The following is a 21,514-nucleotide window of genomic DNA, read 5'->3' as shown; positions in this document are numbered from 1 at the left end:
CTCAGCATCTTCACCAATTCTTTTAGTAATCTTTTTTTATATCTTTGTCTTTACAGCAATATTGTAGAAAATGCTATCTTTTAAATTATTAACTATAACGATTTTCCTCACACAATATAAGACTAATAAAAATATCGCATTATTATAAATGAGTCTACATTAAGTTAGGTTGCATAACAGATGTATTAGAAAATAGGTGGAGGTGCTGAAGTGCATTTTGAATGTAGAAACCCACAATCCCTTTAGGAGGAAATTTTCAGGAAAATTAAATGCTTATTTAACGTGGCCTATATGATTAGAGATATCAAATACTATTTTATGCTATATAGGCTATCGTATTGTATCCGATTTTTCTCATCATGCCAAAAGTAAATCTTCAAATAACAGTGTTAACAATATTTTATTTCACAATTACCAATATAAAGGTCATATACAGATTGTTTTTATATTAATTACAAAACTCAAAATTCATCCAAACAAAAATAAAATATTATATTTACATTTTAGACAATTGTATAAAACCCAAACTGAAATTAAACAAATTTAAAACAGCCAGAGACTAAAAAAGTAAAAATTTCCTTTCATTTTGCTTTTCAGGGACTTTGCTCTTCACACAACTAGAAAGTTTTATGTGTAGTTTTGTTTTCATTTAACACACTACACTCTAAAAACAAACTGTGCTATATAGCACCAAAAGTGGTTCTTTACTCGTAATCATAGAAGAACCGTTTTTAGTGCCATAGCACCGGTAAAGCACCTGTGTAGAACCACATAGTGCTATGTAGAACCATATTTGGTGCTATATGGCCCCCATATGGTTCTACACAGGTGCTTGACTGGTGCTAAACCTTTTGTTTTTAGAGAATCTAACTACATGGGGCTTTTGACACAGCACTTTTTGCTCAAATATCTGATTCACAACATAACAGTAGCATATCTTTCACCAAACACAACACATAAAATATAAACATATTACTGAAATGATCAAAAAAAGTCATCATATGGTTTTCTCTCAATGTACAAACAATGACACAATTTATCCTATAAGCACATGCTATTTCTGTTATTTCATTCATTCATTGTGGTAGTGAAGCTGCCAATATTGAATTAGCTTAAAAACTGTACAACTTCAGTGCAAACCTTTTTTCAGCACTCAACTTATATTTTAACTTGTCGGGTGCCTGAAAAGGTTTAATGTGATTAAAATTAAGCATTATTATCATCATCATCTTGCAAAACCCTCTGTCAATCTATAAGAATTTTAGGTAAATCTGAATAAAACAACCTTATGATGTTGCTTTTAAATAAATAGTTTTGTGGCACAAGTCGGTGATGCTACATGTGGTTACAGTTTTCCCACTGTACAAAGAAGCCACACCCACCCAATCAAATAATGGTTAGACTTTGATGGAATTAGAAAAAGGCTATACAAATACCTCAGGCTATTCTTTGTTTACCACTCACAACATCATTTTGCACAAAACAGTGTTCTGCCAATTCTCATTGTGTTTTTAAAAGGTAAATATCTTTTTTGCTAAACCACAGCAACTTATCACTGACAATAAGTAAAATAACGTACAAAATGTACAAAATACAGGTTTATTCAAACTTACAGCACATTTTAATTTAATATAAGTGAAGCTTTAGCCATTACCTTCATATAGATTAAATATTAGCAGAAGCTAACATGAGGTCACTGTTGTGTGTTTGTAGTGTCACCTACAGGCCGGCTAATGTAATGACAGTCTTTTGCCTCTCAAACCATACAGGAGCTTTAAGATCTCAATTCTCAGACGTATTATTTCATTAAAGATGACCACACAAATCAACAGGAGTGTTTTTAATCCTGGTATTTATGGTGATGGCTCCAGCACTGATATTAGATCCTTCACTTTAGCATATTAACCGAAAATAAGTGATATTTATCCACAGGGCAAGATTACAGTCAAGTTGACCATATTTAGTCATACAGTACAAAAACACTGGGTACTTCCTATCCATGATCACTGCATTTAACTGTATTATTTTCTAGTAAGTAATGAAAAAATAAATAGAAACCTGCTCTGTCTCATTTAAACAGATGCAACATCTGCATAAAGGATTATACCTAGTGATACTAACTGCCCCAAGCTACAAGTTCATGAGGTATCAGGTGTAAGTGTAAGAAGGCCAAACACATCTTCAGCTTAGCTGCAATTATAATAAATAAACAAACTTATGGTCTTTTGTAAATTTACCTTGGATAAATATATTATATTTGTTTTATAATCACATGCTTCTATTCCTATTCAGCTGATTCCTTGTTTATATTTAGTAGATAGCATCATTTATAAATTGAGTGGGGCGGATGAACATTAGTATATAATTAGATAATAATAACAAGAGTAAATCCAGTTCCTTTGAATAACAAGTTTAAGACTGATGACGGTCTATCAATGCAGAAGTATCCGAGCATGTAAACATGTGACAACAGCCACCATAAAATGTCTTTGCACAGCTTGAGGTCTGCATAAGATGGAGTCAAAATGGCTACGACTTCTGATCTAGTCAGCCAGTATGTAATGACTAGGATCAGCAGAATGATATCAATATAACGGTTTCTAATGATATAAAACGACGGACACCTGTCCAATCAGATGCTTGCAACCCAAAGGAATGGTAGTGAATTTGGTTGGAGCTGAAGTGGGAGTAGTTGAGGATGGCAAAACATTTCTGTCTACATCTCCTTATCCTTCTTCACTTCCTTCTCACGGCTGGACTTCATGAAGTCGCTTCTCATTAGCCGGTAAAACAGCACAATGTTTATGGCGGTCATGATGGCCAAACCCACGCTGCCGATGGTGTAGCTGATCAGGGGGATGCGTTCACGGTTTAGCACTAGCCAGCGGGTCATCCAGGCCAAAGTGTTGATGCGGAACACCACGTACGTGCCCAGGTTTATCATGCTGTTGATGCGGTACAGCGTAGTTTTGGCCAGGTTTGCCATGCGCAGAACTTGCCTGAGGTGCAGAAAGATGGAATTGATCTCCACCAGCAGCGCCACGACTGCAAAGCCCACATACTGACAGCTTAGCACCGAGATCCCAAAACAGGTGATCACCTACAAAGAGAAGAAATAGAGAGATGTCTTTCATGAGCAAGGCTGCCATTTTTTTCTGTATAAACTGAATATATGAACTTGTTTATTTTTAGACACAGTTGTTCAGATATGCTTTGCTTAGTCAAAAAAAATTGTTTTAGATTTATTTATTTTAAGCAGCATCTGTACAGTCAGTACTGTTTTCTGTCATAGTCTTATTTATGTCTTAGCTTGGAGTAGACTTTAAAAGTTGTTTCAAGATCAAGAACAAACATTCATTACTGAACTTTTTATAAATGTCGGACCCTACATGTAATAGAAGCAATGCCATCGGATCAACATTATGTATGTAATGTAAACATTATGTGGCTTTTAAATTGAACATCTGTGTTAAGTCAATATGCTCATAAACAGCCTAAATGATCTCATGCCATTCAATCTTTTCTTTAAATGTTAATGTGCAGAAAAGTGACAAAGACAGATGAATGCATGCATCTTGTAAAGCATTTAATAACAGCACAGAGTGACTGAGAACAGAAATATAAAGAGGCTGTTTATCCAGCCTAAAGCCAGCATGACAACATCCAAAGTGATTGCCATAACTGACTTTAATCCTGCTCAAGTTCTAGTTAAAACAAAACATGGCACTAGCTTCAGTTATGACATAAAGTGCCTTTTTATTAAAGATCTGAAGGAAAAAAATTATTAAAGCCAATGTTAATAATTGAAATCACCTAACAAATGCCCCTACCCCAATAGAATCTGGACCCCTCTTTTGATAGACCCACCACACACATACGCAACCCAGGCAAGGATGTCGGTTAGTAGACACGCCCCTTACTGGCTACAAGTGTGTTTTGGTACTCGGCCCGAAATCCTTTTCCTAAGTGTTTTTTTAAATCATGCACCCCGCCTTTAATATGCTTACATTTGTTTATTTTAAAAATTCAGGCCACAATAAAAAATTATTCTTATTTCATGATCATCCACTAGGTGGCAGTCTGTGACTATCATGAACAAGCAAGTGTGAATTCCAATAAGAACATTCTGTTCCTAACTTTTATGTTGCGTCCCAGTTTGCATACTAGCTGTTCAAAGTAGTATTTGAAATCATGCCCAAAATCATCGTATGCTTAAAATACCAGAAATTGTCTACTATTCATCACTCAATGCACACTATTATAGCTAATAATACCCACAACACATTGTTAGAGGCAGACATTTAGTGATGCTACACACTTAAGTTATAAGTTAAATAAGTTATGCTTCAATTAATTAAAAATAATAATACATACGCAATCATCATATTTTGTAATTTACTAGTTTTTAACATTAAATCACTATACATAATGTTAAGAACATTCTGTGTAAATAAAACCTTGATATGTTTAATATTGACTGAGTTAAGTCATGTCAAGCATTGAAATTATTGCGAAATCAATGAGTGCAATCATGCATTGATTAAATACTTCTAATCTTATAATAAGATTTCACAGGCAAGGTCACATATAGTAAACATTAGCTTACTTAAGAAATAATGAATGAAAAAGCTGAAATGCAAAGAAGGAGGTATTGTCCAGGCCAGGGTCACAATGTACATCCAGGCAATAACAGTCACTTTTGTTGGATGCAAGTATGTCCCAGTACTTCTTTTGTTATGCACGATAATGTACGTACTTTCCAATTAGAAAAGAAGTACATGGTGTTAGTGCATGGTACAAGACCTAGACACCCATTTTAATTGGTTTTAATAAGCATGGTAATCAACAAGTGGTCATTTTAAACGGCACATAAAATGCAGTAGTATTCCCAAATGCCAAATATAAAAAAGTAATACTAATCTCTCAACTATAAAACATTTTACAGTTGGTTATATTATATGTAACCACTTGCAAGTGTCGGGTTTGATGAGTACAGCATGGAGGACAAAGGTGCAGGTGTTATAAGTCAGTACTATAACTCCTTTCGTAAGAAGACAAACCCATTGGTTGCACTTGGTCAGATAAATCTCTCTGTCAATCAGTACTGTACACATAACACATGCCCTGTCCGACTCATACACTCAAATAAAGGTACAAAATACCTTTTAAAACGGTCTTAATATATACCATTTTGGTACAGATTTGTACCTTTGAGGAACCAGTATGTACCTCTTTTCTGAGAATGTATCAAAGAAAAAACATTGGTGGATAATTTTAAACACTTTTGTACCGGCCTCTCGTAAAGAAATACACTACGTTATCAACGTCTATACATTTGGATAAAACGACATTACAAGGTAAGTATGTGTGAGAGAGCGCACAGTCGAGGTAAAGAAGTGAAAAAAACAAAACTTCATAGTCCCCTCATGCTTCTTGTTTACGAATAATACGGGAAAATTAAATCAAACATGGTGGCTAAATATACACCATGACCAACATTTTACGACTCAGACGTCTGTCAGATGATGATCATTTGTAGCGCAGCCTCTGGTCCTTATGGTCAGGAATGTTACAGCAGTAGTTCACATTAAAGGAGTAGTCCACTTTAAAGATGGGGTCCATTGACTTTTCATAGTAGGAAAAAAAAATACTATGGTAAGTCAATGGGCGCCATCTATAAAGTGGACTACTCCTTTAACACCCCCCCCCCAGTTAACCTTTTAGCACAGGGTGAGCTATTCCTCATATACATGGCTCTCAGTCACAATGTGCCATTGGTTGTGTTTTGGGCAGGTATGTAACGTATGGGGGTGTTTAATTGTCTAAACATTTCTTTTTATAGAAATACTACATCATGCATGCTTAAAAGGGACATTCCCCTTTTTTTGAAAATGCGCTCATTTTCCAGCTCCCCATGGCTGCAGCAGGCTTAGTGATATTACACATGGCCCAAAAATAGTCCCCTTGGTTACTTTCAATAGCTGGGGACTATTTTCAGGGAAGTGCGTAATATCACTACGCCTGCTGCAGCCATGTTACATCAGCAAAGTCCTTGATTATTACACCAGAATAAGAGTATAGTCATAGCCATATCTGCCTAGAAAATGGCAACTTCTAATTTTCCGTCGGTTTTAGTACACGATGTAACTACAGAAGAGTCAAGTTTAGGAAAAATATTAAAACTCTTAGGTTATTTTTTAGCGCGATGCTAATGGTCTAATCAGATTCAATGGATTGTGCTAGCTATGCTAAAAGTGTTAGTGCCAGACCCGGAGATCAGCTGAATGGAAAGGGTAAGAATCAAATGTTTAACTCTAGGGGAACTGGAAAATGAGGATATTTTCAAAAGAAGTGGAATGTTTTTTAAGGACTGTGCTAAAACTATGCATGGCAAACTTTCAAGCCATGTGGAGTGGACTGTAAGGCCAAGTTTGCCATCAGCAGTGACAATCTGTTCCCCAACTAGTAAACAATAGTGGCTTACATGAATTTTTTATTTTTTTAAAGCAATCCAACGTCCTAAATAAGTAATAGCTTCCCAGGTTATTGGGACTGCTAGGCTAGCTATAATGTATATTTCCTATGCACAACCTTCACCGACCTTCTCTGATCCCAGTAAAGAGGTGGATTTATTATAGTCCCTGCAATAAAATTATATATTCAACCTTGTGTTATGAAAGGGAGGATGTTGACCTTTGCTTCTTCTCTTGCTGAGGTCAACACGGCACCTTACACAAGCTTTACGCTATAGGATAACATTACAATTTAACCTGATATCTTCATGAACCCTTCAAGAAGTATCCAAAATGTAAACAGAAAAATGTCATAAAAGTCAGATAAGGATGTGTGTATTCACTCTTATGTATGAAAGGTGGACTTTGTATCTATACTGCTTTCAACAGCTATAAAAATCTTATGTGCTCCTTTGCTAACAAAAGCGGAATTCGGATTCAAATTGAGGTCAGCTAGGTCCGTCACAAAGTCAATGACATCAAAAACAAACACTTGCTATTGTATAATTTGTAATATTTGTATAGCACTGCAATAAATAGATAATAAACAATGTCCTCTTCCACCTTCACAAAGACAACGGAATAATCTTTGAACCAAATCTTCATTTTGATACACCGTGCTTTACATTAGATAGTATTTTATTACATTATACAACAGCCTGTTCAATGCTTTATTCTGATTGGTTTAGAAATGTTCAATGGGTAGGTATGCATTATTTTTCGATAAATGCACACCTAACCTGTCAAATGTCTTAAAGTAACTTCAAGAGCAATGTCTATAATCAGAATAATTGACTCCGGTCCATTAAATTATTTGGAAAATAATGCATACTCTGCTTTGCGTCATGCCGTATGTCCATTATTTTCAAATAATTCCACGGCCCGTCGTAAATTATTCCTTACGTTAAAAAGTTTGTTGATTTTCGTCTGACAATATATCTCAAACTAGGGATGCACCGATACCGATACTGTTATCGGCCTCGATACCACATTTTCTAAAGTACACGTGCTCGTTAAAAGTCCCCTGATACCTGGAATCGATACCACGGTCTGAGAAATGTCTATGTTTGAGCGGCGTGTAAGGGGTTAATGCCTCGTGTTGTCCAAAGAGGCAGAGTTTACAACAAATTGGAAAACTAGTCCTTTGTTTTTTTGTTAAATTATATGACTAAAGCTGTTACCTGTAAATTTAAATCATGTTTTTTATTAAGTACTCGGTATTGGTATCGGCAAGTACTGAAATGCAAGTACTCGTATACAAAAAAAAAAGTGGTATCGGTGCATCCCTATCTCAAACCGTATGAGACTAACATGAGAACCTTGATAAAACCCCTTTGACTAAACAACACCAGGTTATAGAGCGGCAAACACCCATAGTACTGTTTGCCACCCAGTCAAAAAACACAACAATCCACTCCAGCATAACGCATACACAAATAAAAGCAACTCTGCATTGGCAAGCTCATTCCATATTCAGTCATGCTGATATAATCCTATTCACTTTAACACAACACACACAAATATCCATGCTGATAAGCCAAAGGATAAGAATGAGCAATGCTAGAAAAGTACATGCTTATCACAGCTGAATATTGTTGGTTTAGACCAAAGCAATACATCTTTATATTTGGAATAAAATTATGCATTGTTGATGTAATAACAACATTGCATTAGCAAAGACCATTACTCCCTAGTTGTTATAAAAATCCCGTGTTGTTCAGCTACATACACACACACACACACACACACACACACACACACACACACACACACACACACACACACACACACACACACACACACACACACACAAACAAAATAAAAACTTAGTGTTTGGCTTCATAATGTCTCCCTATGCCCTAAGGGGTCAATTAACACTGCTAAATTGTATTTTCTACATGGAAATAAGAACCTCTGGAGACATACAACCAACAATGGCATGAGATTTAAACGTTCCTCCTGGGCATTCAATGGAGGTGGCAGTAGAAACCTTCTAAACCAGTTAACCTGGTTACAGGTGAAATTCACCTCACAGCCTTTACCATATAGCCCATTTGAGAGGTTTGTGATGAATACTGCAGCTTGGTGAGAAATACACCAGAGACTCTGACGCTTAAAGTCACATGAGATGATGAAAGGATAGCGGACAGATTGCCACGTGCTCTGTAACATACAAACACGCACACAAAAGTGAATGTAATCTTCCCTTTTACCATATTGGCATGGCATATATTTTCAAGTTTGATGGTTTAATGGCTTAAGTGCAGGAAATTTCAGTGTGCTTTCCACTTTCAGAAGTCTCTAATATTTACACAAAAACTATTATTAATCATGTGGTGTTTTACAATCCTTCACAGCATGGAAAAAGCAGCACTGGTGAAAAAGTTTCACAGGAATAGGAGTATAAAAATATAGCGAATGAAAAGGAATTTGTAGGTCAAGTATTTCTTTAAGTAGACTTTATATAAACAAACAAGAGCACTTGCTGTGCTGAACATCCTTCAGATTCCAATCACAATAAAACAGACAGAAAACAGACGCTCCCATATGAAGGCATACGAGACAGATTGTGTTGGGCTGGGAGATGATGGGTATGTGGAAATGTGTTCATGGAATTAAAGGGGTGTGGTAAGACTTCATTGTCATGGAGCAAACAGATACAAAACTGTGAATGAGTGTGTGCATGCATGCATTGTAAAAGTTGACTTGCATTTCTAATTTCCACAAAATTATGATGAAACTTTATTATACATAAAATGCCTATATATGAAGTCAAAGTTACGAATCACATGTTGGGTGTGAATCACATGTGAATGCAATCATCTTTATGACTTCAGATGATCCAGTAACAAAAATTGTTTTGGAAACAGTAACACCACAGCAACAACCATTACTAGTATTTAAATACAAGCCAGAATTATTACATCTTGGGTTAGGTCACAAAACATCTTATCTTTAAAAACATCATGTGTGGATCACAAGTTTTGCTTTTGAAAGGCGAAACAAGTTAACCAACAACATTCATGCTGGACCTTAATATGAGAACTAATTAAGTTTAGATGTCTGATAAAATCCATTACTCTAAAGAAAAAATGGGTCAATAAATTGCTTTAATGAGAAAGACCAAAATTAGAAGCTGGTAATCGTACTGAAAACTGAACCTGAGGGTAGTTCAGGGTAATTCTCGTTTTCACCATCCGCCCATTTTGTAAATGATAAAGAAGAATAAAAGAGATGTTTACTCAATCATGATCAGACTCAGGACAAAGTCCATACACTGGATTATAACACATACCTGACTAAACAAGTTAGAGAAGACTGGTAAAGGTCAGTCAAACTCTCACATAAGGTCAAACAACAACATAACATCACTAAAAGCAAATCTCATGAACCTCAGGATGCTAGAAACAACACACATCATGTGTTTTAGTGACAATTTAATTGCTCTGGGTCGCCAGTGCTTCTATCAACCTAGAAAATGTGAAAACGATCAACCCAGTAACTTAGTTTTGGTAAACCATTCTCTGCAATGATGTGAAAAAAAATAGGTCATTGAAATTTGACTCCCTTTGTGATGTCAGAAGGGGACCTTATAATGATACCGACCATAATCTGCACTATCCAACCAGGTCGTTGCCATTTAGTGCAGAGATCAGCTCATTTGCATTTTAAAGGACACCCAAAAATGGCACATTTTGCTCACACCTACAAGTGGCAATTTTAACATGATATAATACATGACCTATTTGGTATTTTGAGCTACAACTTCACATATGTACATCAAAAATTTATTTTACATTTTTTAAAAAGTATTGTGAAATGTCCCGCTTTTAAACCAGCTTGCACATTCTACTTTAGATTTCTTTTGTGGTTTCCAAAACCAAATAAATAACCATGGGTGCAGGAAGTGACAACATGTTGGGTGAACTTTTCATTTAATGTTTTCTAAATGCTTACAGTGGCTTATACCAAAATAGTCTGACTCAAAGACAAAAAAAGAGCCTCATCTTTATTCTGGATCTAAAAATAAACTCTGCTTACACACCACTGAATGAAAATTCTAAAAAAAGTGTGTTTTGGACACAAAAACTATACCAAGTATATGCTTTACCCTTCATGGTAATCAAGGATGAATTATAAATGGAGGGCTCCAGACTGCCACCAAATAATTTGAGAGTGTGCCACTGAATTTTACATCCAGGTGCACATGTGCGACCATTAAATTTGACCTTTTTTTGTGATGTGACACTGAATTTGAAACAGCACATTGTACTTTCTGCATCTATCAAAGTATTTATTAGTAATACAGTGTAAATTAGTAGAAATGTGAATATTTGGTTGGCATGTGAATTTACAGTGTGTGCCCCTACATTTTCTGTTTGCGCCCCTAACATTTTCAGTTGGGGGCCACTGTGCTCCTAGTGAAAAAAGTAAGTCTGGAGCCCTGAAATGCCACCATTTATCATTTAGTAACTATGCCTAGCATCATGCACACACACATGCACAATACAGTTTCCGTGGCAACCAGTCATATGGGTGTTTACACATATAGTGTAATCCAGTGGTTCCCAAACTTTTTCAGCGTGTGGCCCCCCTTGTGTAGGGTGCATTCCTTCGCGGCCCCCCAAAGAAAATTTGTGACAAAAAACTGTTCTAAAACCCAACATTTTAATAAAAAAACATTAAATTATACGAAAAAGTAGTGCTTTTGGTTAGTAGCCTTATTTTTTTTAGGTTTAATTACACAGAATTCATGATAAATTAATGTATTTCGTAAAATTTCATAAAACTGGGCCCCCCCTGGCACCATCTCACGGCCCCCCTGGGGGCCCCGGCCCCCAGTTTGAAAACCACTGGTGTAATCTACTGTGTGTACTCAAGAGTCACTTTGTGGGAGAGAAGAGCAGAGGATTTTAACGCTCAATAAACATTACATTAATAATGCACAGAGCACTAACGGTAGCCATATCATATACATTTACAATGTAATGCTTTTGTCTTAATCTCAGTAAAGACTAACATGATTACTAAAGGGGACATATTATGAAAATTCACTTTTAAAATGCGTTACAACATCAATATGTGTCCGCAATGTGGGTAAACAACCAGCCTATAATGGTAAAAATTCATTCACTCCTTATTTAATAATACGGATTGCCGGAAAAACTCATAATTGACAGGGAAGCGTTTTCTAATTCAAAACATGTATAGAAATGCATGGATTGAGATTCTCCCCATTAATGTCGTTATCGGAAGGAAAGCCCCGCCCAGCATTTGCCCTATTTGCATAGACACAGCCCTAAGTGTGAAGCACAGAGTTTGCCATGGAGACAGAGCGCAGTTATGGAAATTTGAAAACCACGCCCACCGGGGGGGGAAACAATCCATCCGTCTCCATTGACTTTGTATAGCGAGAGGCCGCCTCCTTGTCATTTCTAGCTTATAACAAAAAACAGAATAATGCCTAAAAGCTGCTGTGTGACAATATGTACAGCTAACAAGCCAAAGAACCCAGAAATAAGTTTTTATAAGCTGTCGAGCCGTAAAACTCAGCCTTTAAGGAGAAAAAAGTGGATCGCCGACTACGTTTACCCCTAGTGGACGCAGTTCTACTAATAGGAGTACTATGAAAAGTTGCCCGTTTCCACTTTTGTATCTTTAAACGCTCGTTTGTTGAGGTCGACAGCTTATAAAAACTTATTTCTGGGTTTTTTGGCTTGTTACTGTAGCTGTACATATTGTCACACAGCAGCTTTTAGGCATTATTCTGTTTTTTGTTATAAGCCAGATATGACAAGGAGGCAGCCTCTCGCAATACAAAGTCAATGGAGACGGTTGGATCGTTTTCCCCCCGGTGGGCGTGGTTTTATGGTTATGAAGCGCTGCGCTCTGTCTCTATTGTTGTATCTTCGCTATAGCAGCTGGAGTTTTACAGTAGTCTCCGCTAAAGAGGCATTAGTTCTGTTTCACATTAAACACCTGAGCTGCGCATCAGTAGAGCATTTGTAGCGTGTGCCCATTGTGTTTTCACACATGACTTTGATTTGTTTAATTCACTTTTTCTGGTCCATGTAATGTGAGTTATAGACAGATAAAAGCCCACTGTGCTTTCTGTTCCTCTGTTATTATGTTAAAAGATGAGAGTTTACTCAGTGATTGACAGCACAACGCGACTGTATTTGCTTCAATCATATACAATATAAGCATAAAACATGTAGTTTTATCAGTTTCTTTGAAGATTATAAAAAAGATGAGGATTTTCTACCAAGGTGCTATATAGGTCCAAAAAGAGTTCCCCTATGATTATAAGCTTTTAGTAGTCTTAAGCAACATTTTTTCGGTGTATTTCCAACATAAGCAACATGCTGTGTATATAAACACGCATTTAATATGCACAGTACAGACAGATGATTGACTTTTTTCAAACATTTAAAGCTAAACAACGCTACTGACTTGCATGATTATCTCATGATTTGCTGTAGCTGTTTGCTGCAGCCCGAGTTCTTGAAACTCCGCCCTCCTCTGGAAAGCTCATTTGCATTTAAAGGGACACAAAAACAAACATGAGATTTTTGCTCACACCTTAACAGTGCCAATTTTAAAATGCTTAATTATCAATGGGGTATTTTGAACTAAAACGTCACATACACACTCTGAGGACACCAAAGACTTATTTTACATCTTGTAAATCGGGACACAACCTTATTGTTGATCCTTCACCCAAAAAATGTTTTTATCATTTACTCACCCTCATGTTGTTCCAAACCTGTAAGAGTTTATTTATTCTGTTGAACACAAAAGAAGATATTTTGATAAATGAGGGTAAGTGCACAGTTGATGGCACGCATTGACTTTCATGGTAGAGGAAGCACAATTTATTAGGGATTTCTATAATTTATTTCTTCAAAGAAGATATTTTGATAATTGCTGATAACCACACAGTTGACAACACCCATTGCATTTTTAACGTATTTTTTCTCTACTAAATGATAATGTTTTTCTCTACTGAGGAAGTCATTGGGTGCCATCGACAGTGTGGTTACCAGTGGTGGCTCGTGGCCAAGTGTTTGGAGTGTCGTGTGTTGCCCGTGTTTTCAAAATGTGTGTTTGTTGCGTCATGTGAACCATGTGTATCAATTGTTTTGTCAAAATAAGTGCCTGCTGCACACGCGTCAAAACCGTTTATGATAAAAGAGACGCTCACATTCACAAAATACACACAAGACGCTCCCTTAACAGTAAACTCTGATTACACATGAAATTATGCGAGTATCTGGCAAACGCACGCGTCTCTAGATACGTCTGCAAAAGGGACTTATTTTGACAAGACAAGAGATGCACATAGGTCACTCAACGCACCGAACACATATTTTGAAATTACGAACCACACACATGACGGGCTACATACATGTTGTGACGAACTTCGCATCGTGCGCCCTCGGAAAAAAAGTCACCGGCCGCCACTGGTGGTTACCATCAATGTATGATAATATCTTCTCATGTTCATCAGAAGAAAGAAACTCATATGCCATTCAATAATGTTTTAAGTTTGTAAAACATATTTGAATAATAATAAAATGTTTAAAAACTGAAAATTATACGACATCGTATTCGTATACGTTTCAAATTTTTTCTAGGAAAAGAAACCATCACTCTCCATCTCGACAGTCTCTTTACTATCTGCACTGACTATAGACGTTTTAACCAAAGATATTTAATATTAACAAGATGCGTCACTGATATTGATGTGAATGGGGGGAGCTCGCAAGAATGGCCACTCTTGTCCTGCATTACAGGAAAAAATTGCCAAACGTTAACAGGACGTTGCACTTACGCAGAAACGACAGGTCTTGTTTGTCTTATTCTCACAAGACCTGGGGCCTATACCATGAAGCTGGTTTAGTTGGTTACCCAGGTGTGTTTAGATTAGTATGAGCAAATCCAGGGTTACGTTTCTGTACTAAGCCCGAATAAGAATGGTGTTTGTTGAACATTTTAAATAAAGATGATGTTGTTGCCCTACTCCCGACAGGTTTTGCGAAAAGTTTAATTTATTAACTATTACCGATCATCAGTGAGAAACTGTGTGCAGCACAGGTTGGCGTGCACAATGATTGAGAAATCATGGAGGGGAATTTCATTGTTCACAGTTAATGGTGGAGGACGTGTGGGCAAACATTCTTTGGTGATGTTCCTGATTAACCAGAAAATAAGGTAGGAAGATTTATTTTACATTATGGTTAGGGCTGTCTGGAGGAAGAGTTTGAGAGGAGTGAGGGGAATTCCTCCACTTAGACGTGAGTGGAAAGACACAGTAAGGATAGTGTTCAAATAGCTCTGGCCCGATTTAAATCATATAATCTGCACAAGTCGTTCACAGCCATGTGCACTCCGGTATTTCGTTCAATAGATTTCTTTTCGCATCATCATACGTGTGTTTACAGCTAAAGTTCAATGTGGCATATCCGGCGCATTGCGCATGTCATAACCAAACGTTATGGGATTGGCTTACATTAACACCAATGATTTTTAACTTCAGACAAGCCCCCCCACCACGAGAAGGTAAACGCTTGTCAATTATGCCCAGCCAGACTCTGTCTATGAAGTGTAGCAAATTAGCAGAGGATGGTATTACCAGGCTAACTAATCTGACCTCTGGGACAAATTCCTTGTGGAAAAAAAGTTTTGTTTTTAAAAGACGAGGGGAGACAGTACGTGTGGATCACCGCTGCGCAGATTTGGCAGCCAGTCAAGAATTTCAGGATCTGTAGCTAAAATATATATATAAAAAATATATATACAATAAAATTAAACACAGTAACATTAGCTCAGTTTAATTTACTGGGTATTTATTTGCTTGTTATTCAAAATAATATCCTCTTTTGTTGATTCTATGCACAGATCTAAGTTTGGGCCACAATCGCTGTTTGTTTATGTAGTTGCCGCTGAAACAGTCTATAAAAAAATTGTACTAAACATAACTTGCATTTAAAAAAGCAACACTCGTTAAACAAAATCATTCAATATATTCTTTATTATCATGAAAATACCTGAAACAATCTGAAGAATGGCGATATAAATATTCCTGCAGACATCTCCTGGAATAGCGTTTTTAATGCTACTTCTTCTGTGGCACAACTGGAGTTTCTGCACAAGAGCGCCCTCTAGCTTTTGGATTTGGCTGCATTATCACCGTAATTCATTCAAATTCATTGATTGAGAAAACGCGCATTTGCACGATTAATTGTTACAGCCCTACTTTTTATAGTATTCAAATCATTAAGTTATTGCTCTGTTGCAGTGTGCGCATTTGTGAAATTTGTATGATTTTGGTCCCTTGCTACCTAGCGTCCGTTTATTTTTTTTATTTTTTTTTACAACAAATGCCTACTACATTAGAGAGTGAATCCACCATTTAAACAATGAAAGGTGTTACCAGGCCAGCAACATTCCTATTCTCATCCCATACGTCACTGTCAAATTCATGTACACTGAAGCTCATGCTATCATATTTAAAACAATAAACAATCAACTAAAGCCATCACACTGGAGATCTTCAAGGAAACTGCATTCAAAAACAAGTCAATCCGTTCTAGTCTATTTGTTACTAGGAGATGTCAGGTCTGACTGTTTAGTACAAGACAAAATGTTGTTTTGTAGTATGTGGGTGGTGATGGTGCGAGTACAAATGGAAGATATCTTGTGATACGGGGAGGGGTCTGTATAATAGAGAGTGAAAGGAGGTCTGGGTGTGAGTGGATTCTTGGTTTACAGATTTTAAGTGGAGATTTATAGGCTTGTTTTTAATAGGGTTCCTCCTATAGTGTCCTGGCGCTTGTGTGAAACATGTGTGGAACAGATGTCTGGAAAAATGCTGAATGCATTATGAAAAAGAAGCAGAGATCCAGACGCAAATACACCACACTACAGAGCCAAATGTGTTTCCCGCGTCCACACACACATTCTTTCCCTCTCGTTCTTCCGCCTCTCATCTCTCTCTCTCTCATACTCTTTATTTTCCTTTAAACAGAACAATGCATGCTTGTAACCTTTGACCTACTATATTATAACCTTTGACCCACTTTGACCTACTCTTATTATTTTCACCCATTTATTTCCTAAAAACACAACTTATCAATTTTGATCAATTTTTATAAGAATAATAAAATGTCATACTATAATTTTTGCCTAAAAGACAAACCTGTTAGAACAATTGACTTGTTTACAACACATAGCAATGAAAGCTTTCAAGGAAAGTCAGTGGATTAACAAAGCAGATCTGGATTATCAGGTTTTACAGAAATGCATGGAACCACTTGACAGCATCACTTCAATCATTGAGCAAAATCTGTCATTGAGCAAATGCATTCCAAACAGGTTTCTGTGATTAGGTGACTCCTGATACCTCCCTAACCACCAGGCTCTTCCTCCAGCACAACCTGTTTATTTATTTTTGCCACCTAATGAATGAATCACTTATACTGTAGCGCATTACTGTTTAAGGAGTATGGAGGGCGTGACTTAAACAAGCGCTAAAACAGATGGATTATGTCAGCCTCCTCTGAGGCCAACAGACTTTAATTGAATGAGGGATGAGACACATTTGCTCTCTGAGCCTAAACCAATTTAAAGAACGGTTGATATATAATACAAAAAAAAAATGTTATTGGGTTAGTCTGATGCTTTCCACAGTATCACTTCTGGAAATTTCAGCATTCCCAAATGCATTAGCCAAGTACACCACAAAGTTGTTCTTTTCCCATTAACTGCACATATAATGACGCTGTTGGATTGACTGGGCGTTTCATCACTTCCCTGTTATTTATGCATATGCATGTTTTTCCACCACAGATGGCCGAAGTGGAGATGTTTGGCAAGATGCAGATTTTTTGATATTGTAGAAATCAGTTTAACATTCAGCTAAGCTTCTGCTTCTGTATTCCACAGGATTTTCCTATTCATTTAACTATTCCCATACACAGAATTCCTCCATTTAAAAACAAGCTAATCCTTATGTAAACATAGTCTAGCCATACAACAGCTTGCAATTTCAAGAAGGGAGATGCAACAAGAAGTCTGAAAAAAGGTTTAGGATCTAAGCATTCCATATACACGTACAGACCTTTCAGTTGCTTTCTCAAACAACATATTTAGATATTTTGATTTGCATTAAAGAAAACATTGCAATGTCATTTTTGATGTACAATGACAGATGCTAGGTCAAACCAGAACCACAACCAAAGTCATCTGCTGACAAGCCGCATTCCTCTGACAACTAAGGAGCCGGTTGCACAACAACGATTTTTTAAGTTTGAAGCAGTTTAACTGTTCGTTTACACAACGACAGGTTTTGGGGTCCTGAAGAGCAAACTTGATATTCTTGTCGTCTCAGTGATACTGGTGACATTGTGTGTATACTGTATGTTAATTCAGTCTATAGGCATGTGCAAATATATCAAAAACAACAATGGGGCCTGTTTAAGAGTTGGATTCATCATGCTAAACATAGGCAAATGTTTATCCCTGGTAGCAGCGGAGTTGTGCGTGTGCTGTTTAACGGTGGATTTTGTTAAAATGGGGCGGTCACAACCAGGTCACAGGTGGTAAGTAAAACTGCATCCAATGTCTGTGTTTTGTTGTGCATATACTGTAAACAACATGAACATGTAGTGAATCATAAGTTATCCAGAGAAAGTGGGATAATGTTTTGTCGGAAGTGAGAAGTGGGGGGCAGAGGGTCTGACAGTTTCTCACATTGCTATTAAAAATCTGGCAGCAAGTTTGCCCCTACCACTTTAATGAATAAGACCCCAATAAAAGAGGGAACACAACAACAACACTAGCTCAGAATGAATCTGGCCACTTTTCCTTCAACACAACCCCAGCAGAACCAAAGCTCTGCGGTTCACACACAGCAGTATCCTACAAAGCCGAGGCAACCAACATCACAACACAAAACAGCAGATACTGGTTGCACGTATCTGTGTACCCATCAAAAGTAACTGATCTGTTTGAAGGTGCTATAGGTACATTACTATGGATTTGTTTATTTTTTTTTGCGTTTCATGGCATTTAACCTTGGGGACTGACACTCTATTGAAAGATCAGGTGGTCAAACCGGTTATTTGGATACACCAAAAAGGTGGTGCATCAAGTCTGTGTAGTTTTGGTGACAGGTGAGTAATACAAAAACAGCTTTTGGAATGATGTTACGGTTAAACACCAAACCTCATTCTTGCTAAACTATGTCAGTGGTACTGTACTGTGTTATTTGTCTACTTACCACTGCATGATGGAAAAGTAGCTCCCATGATTGACCTATCTTCTGATTCAGAACCATATCGAGAAAGTCATAAATAAAATACCCTGAAACACAAAAGAATACATTAATATTTATCAAACAGTGACACTCTTAACAAAACAGACCTTTCAGGTTTTACGAGGAGCGGATATCATGTTAAACAATTGCATTGGATAACAAGATGTCAGTTCCAGAGGGCTATTTATATCCGCTCCCAATATGAGGGTATCCATGGAGACCGCATTATGGAATGGTGGAGGTTCAACACGGCAAATGAAGAACAACATATGACACTACATTCATTTAAACTGATTGGCAATTTCATTATACAAACTTTCTCCTATTTTTTTTCCAATATGTTTGCTTAGTTCAAGTAGTGGGTTTATATGGCATTGCTGTACACAGGTTATGGGAGGATAATATCTTTTTCAGCGGTTCGGAAAGGCCACTGCTTAAATATGTAAATACTATAAATACTTGAAAACACAAATATCCATAAAACACAGTGAATCTTTGAAAGTGTTTTCTAAACATGTTGTTTCCTAATTTGCTTGAAACAAGACAAAACATTTTTTACTTATTACTCAATAAAAACATAATTTAGTGCAAATTCACTGGAATCAAGACAAACATCATTTTCAATAATTTTACACAAGATTTGAAGAATCTTAAAATTTAAGTGCATATTAAAACTGTGCACAGGCAGTTGCTCAAACTGAGACACATTCATGAAAAATGCCATAAAAGTATGAAAAAAAGTATATAGTAAAGGCCTATTATTGAAGAGTCATGTGACTAAGGGTAGAACCAGTGCCTGGGACGGATCATAAAGCCAGCCATTGATTCTGTAGCTACAGCTACATCTTTGCCAATGCATGTGGGATTCCTCGGAGTATCTGAAATATCTCTGGTATTTGGCGGTTTAAATAAGATTTATCTGCTGGAAGGTAGGAATAAACATTCCAGTTAACAATAAAATAAGATGTATAGTACCACTTATAAATTTAATGGAGCACATGTGGTGCTCTTCAGATTTGTCGATTTGAAGACACAACATGACAAAAAGTACAAAAAAGTTTTCATTTATTAGGTAACATATTTTCTGAATGTGGGGGTTACATTTGAACTGATTAAGTTTTTGTGAGATTGACATTAAGACACCTGTAGGACAGTGCTGCACATGACAGAGGCGGAGACAATTCCTAGTGGCCACGCCCCCTTTGAAAACAGCACATTAAATAACAGTTATGCTTTATTATACTCACCGATTGATACAGCTACCAAGGCGTGTGATAAAACAGAGTGTGTCTCTATCAAATCCTCAGCCATCTTGGGGTGTATAAAAAAACTAGAAGAACACACAAAATATAATGGACGATGGTGAAACCAAACGCATTGGAATGAATTGAAATTATTTCAATAAAATTGTACATTTATATCAATAGGAATGACAAAATATTTAACTACATCTGTTTATCCGCTGAAATTATCGTTTTGATATTAATCGTCTTATAAAGAAATCAATAACAGGCACGTGTGGCGGAATTCTGACACTTACCAGAGCACAGACAATACTCCAGTTATGATGCTGTGTACAAAAGACGTTAAGATGTTTCTCCACTTCCAAGTGTTTCTCTGGGCCGTCTCGGGTACTGGAAGTTTGCCGAACCCATAGTTTACTAATTTAAAAAATCCCACAGATGCTCCAGTGGTGAAAATCACAGAATTCAACTCCATATTTACAATGCGCGCCCTTCTTTTGTAGTCACTACAAGTACCAGAACCGCGCGCGTCTAGACGTTTGGTAAAAAAATCCGATGCGCTTTTATCTTCTTACTTCATTAAAATGAAATCTTGGTTTTAATTAATTTTCATGATGGGCTGACCTCATTTCAACGAGTATGTCGTCTGTCTTGGTAGCGCAATTTACAAGAAAAATACCTCGATTCTTTTTCCCCCCAGATAAAAATAATGTTTCAGTGTTCGGTTTGTTCAGTCTGATAAATCTAAGATGACACGAGTGAATCAATATAGCGAGCAGCAATCAAACTGAATATAATGCATGCGTTACAAAACCGTGAAATGTTTGTGTAACTTTTAAGTACTATTACCAAACAACAGATCCCCGCCCAATCATCGTGATACGCGGCTGAGCAAATGAGCGTCATACGTCTATATGACCCGCCCTCTCTAGGGAAGGATTGTGGGAGAAGTAACATTGCTTTCATAAGTTATTATTTAAGAAAGAAAGGTAGAAGAAAGAAAAAGAGAGAAATAAGAAAACACTTAAAGGTTATATTTATTAATGCATTAGTTAACATGAACTAACAATGAACTATACATCTACATAATTTTTAAATTTAAATTCATGTTAATTTCGACATTTACAAATACATTAAAAAAATTAAGCATTGAAACATTAATGAATACACCATAAACTAACATAAATAACTGTGTTAACATTAATAATGATTAAAAGGATAGTTCACCCAAAAATGAAAATTTTTAAAACCTGTATACAATTTTTTGTTCTGATGAACACGAAAGAAGATAATTTATGCAATATTTGTAACCAAACCGTTCACGAGCCATATTCACGTAGGAAAAAGCAAAAACAAAGTTTGAAGTTATTTAAAATTACATTAATTTAATGAGCATGTGTGTTCCTTGGGTTCGAACCCAATGCCTCTGCGCTGCAAAC

At 36.7% G+C, this 21,514-nt stretch overlaps 2 protein-coding genes across 3 annotated transcripts in view; one reads left to right on the top strand and one right to left on the bottom strand.

Annotated features, from left to right (window-relative positions):
* Positions 1–381: 381 nt before the first annotated feature.
* Positions 382–20,917, bottom strand: tlcd2 (TLC domain containing 2). Of its 2 annotated transcripts, XR_010542830.1 has the most exons (5): positions 20,372–20,917; positions 20,079–20,161; positions 18,796–18,878; positions 838–3,100; positions 382–757 (listed from the first exon to the last, which is right to left on the bottom strand). XR_010542830.1 is itself a non-coding variant. In XM_065281066.1 (4 exons), the coding sequence occupies exons 1-4, from the start codon at positions 20,548–20,550 to the stop codon at positions 2,717–2,719; spliced, it is 729 nt and encodes a 242-aa protein (XP_065137138.1). In that variant the 5' UTR covers positions 20,551–20,917; the 3' UTR covers positions 382–2,716. The 2 variants fall into 2 exon arrangements, 1 of the variants encoding a protein (XP_065137138.1); XM_065281066.1 differs by having other exon boundaries at positions 382–3,100.
* aifm4 (apoptosis inducing factor mitochondria associated 4) overlaps positions 19,678–21,514 on the top strand; it is a 19,341-nt gene continuing 17,504 nt past the window's right edge. Inside the window, exon 1 of the mRNA XM_073815609.1 lies at positions 19,678–19,760. Within this exon, the coding sequence (XP_073671710.1) occupies positions 19,685–19,760 (76 nt within the window). The 5' untranslated portion in view covers positions 19,678–19,684. The remainder of the gene's footprint in view (positions 19,761–21,514) is intronic.

Source organism: Paramisgurnus dabryanus, chromosome 8, assembly GCF_030506205.2.
Source record: "Paramisgurnus dabryanus chromosome 8, PD_genome_1.1, whole genome shotgun sequence".
NCBI classification, from domain to species: domain Eukaryota; kingdom Metazoa; phylum Chordata; class Actinopteri; order Cypriniformes; family Cobitidae; genus Paramisgurnus; species Paramisgurnus dabryanus.
Note: the sequence above shows the minus strand (reverse complement) of the source record. Positions and strands in the feature narration are given on the sequence as shown.